This window comes from Nilaparvata lugens, chromosome 10 (assembly GCF_014356525.2).
Source record: "Nilaparvata lugens isolate BPH chromosome 10, ASM1435652v1, whole genome shotgun sequence".
Taxonomy (NCBI): domain Eukaryota; kingdom Metazoa; phylum Arthropoda; class Insecta; order Hemiptera; family Delphacidae; genus Nilaparvata; species Nilaparvata lugens.
Genome location: NC_052513.1, coordinates 10,016,368 through 10,028,660, shown reverse-complemented (window position 1 = coordinate 10,028,660; position 12,293 = coordinate 10,016,368). Strand labels below are relative to the sequence as shown.

At 33.1% G+C, this 12,293-nt stretch overlaps 1 protein-coding gene across 1 annotated transcript in view; it reads right to left on the bottom strand.

Moving 5' to 3' along the window:
- Nucleotides 1–3,592: 3,592 nt before the first annotated feature.
- Nucleotides 3,593–12,293, bottom strand: part of LOC111044355 (choline kinase alpha) — a 43,739-nt gene continuing 35,038 nt past the window's right edge. The window contains exons 7-10 of the mRNA XM_039436617.1: nucleotides 11,714–11,844; nucleotides 9,957–10,053; nucleotides 8,512–8,700; nucleotides 3,593–5,294 (exon numbers count right to left, since the gene is read on the bottom strand). Coding sequence (XP_039292551.1) covers nucleotides 5,196–5,294; nucleotides 8,512–8,700; nucleotides 9,957–10,053; nucleotides 11,714–11,844 — 516 coding nt within the window. The 3' untranslated portion in view covers nucleotides 3,593–5,195. The remainder of the gene's footprint in view (nucleotides 5,295–8,511; nucleotides 8,701–9,956; nucleotides 10,054–11,713; nucleotides 11,845–12,293) is intronic.

Here is a 12,293-nt window from a genome sequence, read left to right as displayed (position 1 = left end):
AAAATATAATTTATTATTTTAAACAAGAATGAACAGTTAATATTACACCATATATACCGGTGTCAACTAACCTCGAAAGAAGGCAGTGGCAAAGCAGAGAGTCGGCAACGCTGTCCCCTATCTTAAATCAGTCATTTGTATATTGAATTATCGTTAAAGTATTCAAGGATGAATTTTCTATTTTTCAACCGAATTTGACTTATGATGCATGATTTTGAACCGCCTTGACGAACTGAGAATGAACTGTAGTTCGATGAGATCCGATTAATGTATCAAGTTATGAGATCTTTGATCCTTGAGGTGTCCTTATGCGCGCCTCTCTACTAGGAAATACTGAAATGAATTGCATCTAACGGGTAATTCTCATAGCACATGGTCTTATGAACTTATATCATTGTGCAAAATCTCAATATGAGGACAATGAAGTTGGTGATGATGGTTGGAGCTAAAAATTTGATGTTTTTCAGAATACAAGGAGCATTGTTATCAGGTGTTCCTGGAAATCTATATGAGAGAAAGAGCACAATCTACCTGATCACAGATTGTAGAGCACAAAATTACACTCAGCAGTATGACGTATTTTCAACTAGACCTATACATTCTAATGGTAACAATCGGAAAATATTGTTGATGAAAAACTAAAATTCATCAAAATTGTTTTTCTCTTGAAATTTTATCAATTTTTGAAAAATTGTAACTCAATACTTATTAAAGATAGAGAGTTACGAATGATCTCATTTTATTCAGAATTTTATAATCGAAAAGAAAGGCGAGAGCAAATTTTTATGTTCGAATTACTGGAAATAGCTAAAAACTGGAAAATGGACTAGAAACTTTTGCATGAAAAAATTGGTTCTAGACATCTCTTATGTATCCAAACAAATCAGAACTGAATCAACTTTAACTTAGAAAATCTGAACTACAATACAAATTGCTAAGGTTCATTTCCATCATCAGTTACATTATTCAAAAATGTTTATATGAGTTGTGTACTTATAAGTTTAAAGTTAATTTCTACTGTATTATTGATACATTATGATATAGTGCCAAATTAACCTTTCAGAAGTGTTTAGTATCTTCAAATTGTTAGTTTTAGGTATCTGATGAGATGTTTTTACTTTCCTTGCCCTACTACCATAGGTAAGGAAAGTATTGCTTTCCAAAAAAAATTAAGGTACCCCAATTTCAAGTTTTCTATACGTTTCAAGGTTCCCTGAGTCCAAAAACATGATTTTTGGGTATTGGTCTGTGTGTGTGTATGTGTGTATGTGTGTGTGTATGTCTGTGAACACGATAACTCCATTCCTAATTAACCGATCGACTTGAAATTTTAAACTTAAGGTCCCTATACCATGAGGACCCGACAATAAGAAATTCAATAAAATTCAATTCAAGATGGCGGAAAAAATGGCGGATAATTACTAAAAAACCATGTTTTTCACGTTTTTCTCGAAAATGGCTCTAACGATTTTCTTCAAATTTATATCATGGATAGCTATTTATAAGCCCTATCAACTAGCATAAGTCTCATTTCTGGGAAAATTTCAGGAGCTCCGTAATATTCTTGAGAAAAATGGCGGAAAATGACTAAAAAACCATGTTTTTCACGGTTTTCTCGAAAACGGCTCCAACGATTTTCTTCAAATTTATACCATGGATAGTTATTTTTAAGCCCTATCAACTGGCATAAGTTTCATTTCTGGGAAAATTTCAGGAGCTCCGTAATATTCTTGAGAAAAATGGCGGATAATGACTAAAAATCCATGTTTTTCACCGTTTTCTCGAAAACTGCTCTAACGATTTACTTCAAATTCATACGATGGATAGATATTCATAAGCACTATCAACTGGCATGAGTCTCATTTCTGGGAAAATTCCATGAGCTCCGTAATATTCTTGAGAAAAATGGCGGATAATGACCAAAAACCAGGTTTTTCACGGTTTTCTCGAAAACTGCTCTAACGATTTTCTTCAAATTCAAGCCATGGGTAGCTATTCATAAGTCCTATCAAATGACATGAGTTTTTTCCTTGGAAAATTGCAGGAGCTCCGTAATATTTTTGAGAAAAATGGCGGATAATTACTAAAAAACCATGTTTTTCACGATTTTTTCAAAATAACTTGACCAATTTTTTTCAAATTCATACTCTGTATAGTTATTTATCAGCTCTATTAACTGGCATGAGTCTCCTTTCTGGGAAACTAATGGGGGGGTCCACCCCATCCTTGAGAAATGGACTTTGTAACCTCCTTCTCGTGCATGAGGTAGGTAGGTAGAGCAGTTCATAAAAAGAACACATAGTCGAGATATTTCATCTGTAGAACATTTGTTTTGACGACTTTAAAAAATGACTAAAAAAAAAAATCATCGAATTTCACAATTTACACAAAGGAAAAAGTACTCTGAAAACAATTATATATACACATATACAAAAGTCTGATCGTAGTTTCGAATATGAGCAAGGAAAGTTGTGTGAGTGTACCACACCAGATTTTTTATTTTGTTGTATTGCTGATGATGTAAACAATAAACTTGAAACTTGAATTGCAAGTACACATCATTTTTCATGTTTATATTGACTGGACTACTTGTAAACAGTATCTGATTTGACCATGTTCAAATGTCTTTATGAAACCGGACCTGAGGCATTTGTCATACCAGCCTATCAAAACCCTGTTCATAAAATGTTGCTGTCAATGAGCTCAAGTGCGTCATGACGTTGTTTTGGCTCTGTCCTCAAAGTCATGTCTTTATAGTTTGAGGTAAAAAAAGATACTTGTGGCCAATACAGGTTTGTATGGCGGGTAAACAAAAATATCCAATTTGATTTGCTGAAGAAGCAGTTTGGTTGCACCAGTACTGAGGACGATTTGCCACAGATCACAACAGGTTTTTAATCAAAATCGTATTTTTGTATCCTGCCCTGCCTATTGAATGATCTTCCAAAATATTGTAGATGGAATACTTGAGGCCTCTAAATACTCGGTTCTATTGAGTTTATCTTAAAAATATAAGAATCCTCTAAAAGAGAAATAGTGACTGTAAGAACCTCCTTGAAATGAATACATTGCTTTTTTTCTCTTCTTGAATTTTTCTTCGATTCCTTGGGATTTATACTATCAAGCTTTGCCTGTAGGCTAATGCTTATAAATATTTTAGTATAATATTTTTCAATTTTTTATAATTGCTGGTGTCAGTAGTCTCTATATCAATAAAAGCATGTCTAATGTTTCAAGGATGATTTAGTCGCAAGTGAGTGAGATTTCAAATTGCCATGCTTTTGAATAACAATATATTGATGTTATTTGAAATGTTTTGATAATTTTAGATATAAACACAAATAACGAAAAGTTGGAAAACTGGACAATTTGAAGTACCAGAAAAAAATGAAAGTCACCCAATACTACTATATTCGTTGTCTGATTACTCACACCCATTTCTACAAAAAATCCAAGGAATTTTTAAAATTGCAATATTGTACTAAGGTACAATGGTATCAATAACATTATTTGAAATATGCAGCTTCACTTTTCAATATCTCAGAAAATGGTTAGATGATCCTTCGGAAAATTCAGACCAATAGCCAAAATATAATTCTCTGTATAAAAATCGATTTTTATTAAAAATACATATAAATAGATCTTTACAACACGTTACAAAACTTATAGGAAGTTTAAATTAAAGGAACATTCATTAAACTATGTACAAATAAGTATAGTAGTAAGTACAGAGTTTACAAGAGAATATTCACGATTTTGAAGAAGATGTTCAGAGAAAGCATTATATTATAGCGAATCAAGCAACCAAAACTTAAGTTGTGATAATGCTTTCTGCGTTGGAATCTCTCAATTATTAATATTACAGATGTTAAGTAACAACTATCCGCTAATTCAGAACAAACAAGTGTTTCCATGAGAGAAGTAAGTTTCATAAAAATCAACTATTTAAAAAGACTGAGAAGGATGAAATTTTAGCGAAGTACTGTACTTGATAATCATTAAAATGCATAAGAACAATATTTATGACTAGTAAGTAGATCAGTCTAATATATATGTAAATAGTTTTTACAATTTAAGTACAAATGACAGTCATCGTGGAAATAGTAGATGCTATAAAGTGAAAATACTGCAGTCTTTAATTAGGCTACAATAAGTGAAATAAATCATAGCAGTCATATATAACCAGTCATCGCAAACCCTGTCATTTAAATGTATGATTTCTCTGTAATTCTACCATTATTCAAATATAAGATCGTACTTCTTACAGCTTAGAAAAAATAATCTTGAATTGAAAAATTGAATGAATCGAACAAAGATCATCAGAGTTATGGAAATTATGTTTACGTCAAGGATATAAAATGTTGGTAAGATACGGAAGATAATGCTGCAGTAATTCCGATTTTCCTCTTTGAGATTCATTCAAGCGAAATTCATAAGGAGACATTCAATAACCAGAAAATTGTATCTAATAAGCTACACTAATAAATTATCTATCTTTTTGTGTGATTTTGAACTAAAATCAACGTTTTATCGATTTGTTCTCTTTGATATTAGGGTTACCCCCTGTATTTCATTGAGCTAGAATATATTATAGTTTTATGAATTTGGTTTTTGTGATATCATGGGGTTTCCCCAGTATTTAGTTTATGAGTCATCAAGATAAAATTTATATTGACACAATCTTGGCCAATACAAAAAAGTGTGCATAAATAATTTCTGTAAGATTTTCATAGATGGTTCTAAAAATTTCAAGATTACGTAGCATTTTCTTTTTGGTCACACTTTTTATCAATAAATTGGCTAGCAACTCTCATGGACCGAATGCGCTAGCGGGGTTTTGGCGACCCGAAGGTCAGAGGACCGATTCGTCAGTCGGAGTCGACCGCAGTCCGTACTTGGACCCAGACCGTACTAGGACCGCAGACCGTACTCAGACCGCAGACCGTACTTAGACCGCAGACCGTACTCAGACCGCAGACCGTACTCAGACCGCAGACCGTACTTAGACCGCAGACCGTACTTAGACCGCAGACCGTACTTAGACCGCAGACCGTACTCAGACCGCAGACCGTACCTAGACCGCAGACCGTACTCAGCAGCACAGCGCCCACCCGGCCATTTCAAGTTACTTGTTTTTCGACATTTCTGTTGTTAGAAAGGTTTGGCTTGTCGCCATACCGGGCAGCGCTCACTGATCAGTCCAAATCTATCACCTTTCTTTTCACGCCGGACTCGTTTTTCATCAGCTTTGATTTCAGCACAAAGTAGCAGTCCAAACGTTCAGCTGCGTACTCCTGTAACACAATAAAACAACTTGAACGACAACTGACACAGTGTTTCGTGAGATGTAGAGTTTAGATTAGATTAGATTTAATTCTTTTGCTATCGGACCATACAGTCATCAGCAACGTCAATAGAATATTCATAACACTTTTTTTATTTATTTATTTATTTTTTATTTTGTTTATACATGTCATAGGCCATTACAAGAAAGCATGGACAAATGTCATACAAAAATCAGTCAATAAAAACATAACTTAATCTAGCAATACTAGTTCTTATTTCTAAACAATGCATTATATTAAGATGACAAAAGTAACTATGACTATGATGCACACTATTATAGATACCAGTAACACAAAAAACAAACATTTATAGATAAAAAATAGAATAGTAGAGTACGGTAATAAAATATAGTCAGTCTATCAGCCTCTTTCACATAGTAATTAATCTTGAAAATGTTGAAAGGAAGGCCTAGGATTTAATTTGTGAGTGCCTGCCTACTATACGGACACTCCTCAATCAACCAGTCCTTAGTCATTCTCTTGAACAGGCCAAGTGATTGAGCCTCCTTTAACCGGGTTGGCAACGAATTAAAAACCTTTATACTTTTATGCTCCGTACTTTGTTCATAAAATGCTGTTCGGTGCTGATTAATTCTTACAACATTTCTTGATCTGGTGAAATGATCATGAATATCAGATTCTGTTGTCCAACTGTCATGTGACTTATAAGCAAAAATAGCCAGGTTGTAAATATAAAGAGCAGGAACTGTCATGATTCTTGACAAAAAACTATTATAAAGTATGTGTGAAAAACTCCTTCAAAGGATAGAAGGGGTTCGCACGCAGAAGATCAAACAGTAATTTGCCGAACAAAGAGACTGGATAACTTTTTATTGACTCTGGCAACCTATTGTAAACCTTTGTTCCTCAGACGTGATGGGACTTCTGTACTTTGGTTAATCGTGTACGTTGGGTATCAAGTTGTTGTCTTTGGCGGGTCTTGTATGAATGAACCATACCTCTTGTGTTCATTTTACACTTATTTTTATGTATATACAAGGCAACAACATGAATATATTGGTTGTAAACCATTAATATTCCAAGATAAACAAATAACGGTTTACAATGTTCCCTGAAAGTGGCCCCCACTATTATCCTCACAGCTTTTTTCTGGAGAAGAAGAACACAAGAAACATGACTACTTCCAGCCCAGTGTAGGATACCATATGACAGAAGACTGTGGAACAAACTGAAATATGCCATACGCAAATAATCATTCGACAGTTGACTCTTGAGACATCTTATGAGGTAGATAGACTTAGAATAGAATAGAATAGAATATTTTAGAATAGAATAGAATATTTTTATTTGTCCAAGAACAATTACACGATTGCATGAGACATTGTCAAGATAGTTATAATACATTACAATTACATCTTAATATATTTCTATACAATATAAGTCATAATAACATCAAAGTATACATTTTTTAAAAGTCATAATACATTCAAATATTCACTTCTCATAGTACTCTTTCAAGCTGTAAAAGGGATTTTTGACTAGAAAACTGTAAAGTGCATCTTCAAAAACGGGAAATTTTTTATTTCTTGAGGAAGGTGATTGAAGAGTCTCAAACCTACATTTACATGGCTTCTTAAGGTCTTTGATAACCGTACTTGTGGTATATGCAAATTTGCATAGCTTCTTGTATGGTGTGTGTGGATGTTTTTGTTGCTGGTTAGATTTGTTTCCTCAGATTTGACATGTAGTAGCAGGGTGTATATGTACAAACAAATAACTGTCATTACTCTACTTTTAATAAAAAGTGGCTTACAGTGGGCTCTTATCTCTGAATTGGTTATAATTCTAATTGCTTTCTTTTGTAATAACAAAACTTCGGATACTCTTGCACAATTTCCCCATAGAATAATACCATAATTCAATATAGAATGAAATAGAGCATAATAGATGCTTATAAAATAACTTTCAGGTACATGGTATTTCAAAGTCTTTAACAAATAAATAACCTTTGAAAGCTTACTACATACTGAATCTATGTGGTCACTCCATGTCAAATGATTGTCAATCTGAACCCCCAGTAATTTAATTTTTCTCACATATTTTTCTGGGAACTTGGATCTGGTATTCAATGAATAAATGGCCTCTTGTGTTTTTGACTCATTGATGACAAAACTATTAGCTTTGAACCATATGACAGCTTGATTTAAGGTTTCATTGGCAATCCTGTTTAGAGTTTGTAAATCTCTGTCAACAGAAAGAAAAGTTGTATCATCTGCGAACATGATTGTTTTTGAAGATGTTATACTATTAGGAAGATCATTGACCATCACTAGAAACAACAGTGGCCCCAGTACTGAACCCTGAGGCACACCAAACTTGACATAGGAAGCAGATGATTTGTTTCCATTCACATCAACTATTTGCGATCTGTTATCCAGATATGACTTGAAAAAATTGAGACACTCTCCACGTATTCCCAAGTGATAGAGGTAGAGATAGAGGTAGGTAGATAGAGTTTCACCCCGACACATATTATTATAGTGGGGTATCATAATTAGAACTAAGTTTAGTATTACCAATTTTGTATGTATAATATAATAATTATTTATATATTTTGTCAATAAACTCCTCTCGTTGCAATTCATTGGCAGAGAAATTATTATTATTATCACAAAATCAAATATCGTGTAGTCGAATATCACGAAAGCACATTTTCTCTTGAAGTAAATTTGTGATATTTAACTACAACTTTGTGTTTTCTTTCATTAAGTTGAACAACAATGATGATGAGAAACTGCCAATAATAAAAATTAACAATAATTATTGCAAATGACTGCAATTATTGAACAACCAAGTAGAACTACACCTTTGAAAAGTAAAAGTTTTTTGCCCAAATCTGATTATTTTAAAATTTATACTAACGTTGTTATGTTGATGAACATAGCAGTGGTTTCATTTCATGAGATTTGTTTTGGCGTTAAGCTGAAAACTTATTTGAGTTGTAATATTATTTTTATCTGATGTATTTTAATGTTCATCTCCGCATATAGACAATTATGCATTAGAAGCAATAATAATGTTTTATTCCAGGGTTTTTTTTGTAATTTGTGGTTTAATCAGTAATTTAGATTCTCAAGAGTAATAAATTTTGGAACATAAGACTGAAATATTGTATTCATATAAGATGAATAGAGTTGTAACTTACGCAGTATCCGAACGGTATCTGCGAGGTCATGGCGTTGACAATGCCCCAGAGTGTCCAGAACAGATGCGAGGCCAACGAGAAATGTTTCACTTCCATGAGCAAGTGTTCGGGCGTGTTGAGCTCACTTGCTACGCCACCATGAGACGTCTTACTTTCAACACAGGCCAAGTAGCGGTTGATAAACACCATCTGCCAATGAAGAAAACCAATTATAAGTCACAAGCTCCGACTCTAGCAAATAGAATTACATTTTGCAAAACAAAACGTAATTTTAGTAGTAAGGTAATGAAATGAGGAAAATTCAAATTTAAGTAAGGTAATGAAATAAGTAAAATTAATGGAATTAAATTTGTATTGAAATTTAGTCTTCAATATATATAGTGGAAAGTAGAGCTCCCTTTCAGGGCAGCTTCTTTAAAAATCCAAATTTGATGCCAAAGATGACAAGTGAAACACGAATGTGCCTCAAAATGAATTTACAATTGAATTTATTGAGTTAAATTCACCATAAAAATTTGTGATTCAAGGATTGATCATCAGCCTCAATGAAAACGATCAACTGACTCAATTTCACCTGGGCTGATGATATTATCATTCTTTGATTACATGAAATAAATCTGTGAAGCACAAAATTAGCTTCATAGATGAATTTCTTACGTTTTGAAATGATATTAAAAAATCTACAGAACGAGTCTGTAGAAACAAAAACATTTGATCAAAACGAAGCCTTTAATTGCTAAATTATACACTTCACACTTCAACCAAATAAATTCTCATTAAAATGTGTGGCTCTCAGCAATCGAAATTCACTACACTACAAGTGATTTTCTATCTACTTTGCAATATTTATTAATTCTATTGATATAATGTGTAGGCAACAGCTAAGTATTTTCGATGAAATTGAATATACATCATTCACAAATAAGATAAGTGAGTCATATAGAGTTCTAGGCAATGGAAACATTATAATGTATCAATAAATATTTAAGACAACAGAAAATAGCTCATTTTGTAGTATAAAGTTCATAAGTACTCTAGAAGTTGAATCACTCATTACTAAGATGAATGATGTAAGTCGAGAGTGGATAAGTGACAATAATAAAACTATCATCAAGCTTAATAACAAGTAAATCTTGATGACAGTGTTATTCACTTAATCACAATCAATAATCTTTGTTTATTAAATGAAAAATCAAACCAAAAACATACTTTCAACAGTTTTAAATACTGCACAAATAATGAAAATCAACAATACAATCGATGGCTTTAAAATTCTTGTTCCATTTTTTCAAGCTTGATATTATCAAATTAATCAAATATAGAGGAAAGTTCACATGAAATTTCATATATGTATTCAGAATGAATTGTTCAAGTACACTGCATACAGTAGCACAAATAATTTATTTGAAAACGATTTTCTCTTTTGAATATGAATGAATATTTACCAACGGTTGCTTATTTTTCTTAACAAGCACCTCAGATGAGTCAGCTTGGATAAGATTAGGGTTTGAGCAAAGAACGACTCTTGCTTTTTTAACAAACCTGAAATGATGTCATTATTACACACAAATTTCAATACACTCAATCTCATATTGTACTTTTAGTACACTTTGGACAAATTAAATAGACTTTCTATCAAATTAGGATCCATGTCAGTTTACAGCATTGGAAAGGTACAGTTTAATGCATTTTGAAGATTTCATCAGGGAATTTCGACATGATTCGAAGTATTGTCTAATTAAAAAAAAATTTTTAATCAGACAATATTAATTAGTAATTCATCTGCAACTTGACTTTTCAACTTCTAATGTGTAGAATATATGAAAAACTTCATTCTTGTCCCTTTCTGATTTTTTTTTATTATTCTGATGCAGAATTTTTGACTCGGTAAAATTTATAAGTTTTTTCGAATTTAAAGTTCAGTTTACAAATTCCAAATTCTATAAAAAAGCAATCCATAAAATCTCAATCTTTTGAATATTTTATGCTAACCACTTATATGTCATGCAGGAAATCTGATAAGATGGCATTTTTGAAAAATTTGAAAATCAAGAACCGCTTACAAGTTTTTATAATGGATAGTTTGTGATGGTACTAAACGAAATCATTTTTGAATAAAAAAACTGTGAAGCACGCGTGGAAGTTCCCACCTAAAAAACTCTTTCTCATGGTTTGAATCAAAAAATTATCGTTCCAAAAGTCCGAATTCAAAACTATTTGGAATTTGTCACTTCTCTTACGAAAATTGTATATATTATTCATACTGGAAACGGCAGCTTATAAGTATTCACTGTTCCAGTAATTCACATTCTATCAAAAAGACAATTTTTAAATGTAAAATACATTTATCCTAAATACAGAGTGTCCCATAAGTCAGTTAACGCTAGAAATTTTTATGGTGAGCTGTTGTTACAAACTAAACCACAGCTGTCCAGGTTTGTTTACTACAGTTTAGTTTGAGGTTATGTCATATTAAATGTTGTTTTTGATTTTTGAATAAGTAATAGACATGTACTATTTCATTGAATGAAATGTACTATTTCATTTTAAATTGAATTGAATTATGTAGCTATAAAATGTATATTTTCAACTGACTTATGGACCACTATGTATAATAAAGGACAGTTACGCATATAAAAGGATCTATCATCAAATTGACACCGCACTCTTCACCACACAATATCCACCCTGCATTCTCTTCTGCTAGTAAAAGTGAACTACTAGTAGCTGAAAATCTAGGAAATACGTTATTTATTTATTTATTTATTCAATGATCACAAAACACAAATCATTAAAATGATTGGGGAAGGACCAATAGACACTCCCCAAAACTGTCCTCTCCTCGAATTTTGATTATATAATTTGGAATATTTACTTATTCTGTGCAGAAAGTCAACTTCTACCCTTGATTCTCTTTCACCAGCTAACCGATGGAGAGAATCCCCAAAGTAAAACTGTATTATGAAGGGGTAAAAGCTTTGAGGTACGTATATTTTGTCTACACTTGTTCTGAATAGAAATTCAACTTTTAACCTGGAGTTTCTTCTACTAATGAGCTAACAAGTACAAGTGTGAGAGAATCGAGGGTGGAAGTTATGAGGTGCAGAGTCCCTTGTAAGCGGTTCCGAACAAACGATAAAATCTATTTTAGGAGAGGAAACAGATTGCTTTTTATGTGTAGGTTTACCATCGTAGTAATTACCGTTTCGAACCGGTGTTCGATTTATTTGGCGTGGCAGACGCACGCACGCGCACAGGAGTTGCACGCGTGCGCGCGCGCCCCGGGATTAAAGAGTAGGCGGGTTGGTAAGAGAGGATGATATCGTGATATCTCTCTCAAGATGGTAGGTAATTGATCGTGTATCGATGTCACCTGTCGCTGATCCATCAGCTGGCTGACTCGCAGGCTGCCGCATCACCCACAGCGCTGTGACAGCGGAGTAGTGACACACAGGCACATCAGCCGACAATAAAACAAAACACACACAAACGCAGAGAGGCAAAAACAACAATTGCATTTCCTGATCAAACATCAATTTCAACTATCAACTATCAGTCGGCCCTCCTCTTGTCATCCTAGTGTCGTGCCTAACACCTGCAATTTTACAAATTTATTACAACTACTGATGCCTAATTGTGTAATCCTTAGCTGTCCAATTGGGTTCATCGTCGATCAATACAATTGTTTCGGATCGAAGATTGTTCAGAAGTTCAACTTAACAAAATTATGAAAGTGGGAATGATAAAACAGGTCCATTAATTTATTTTTCTGAAATAGGAGA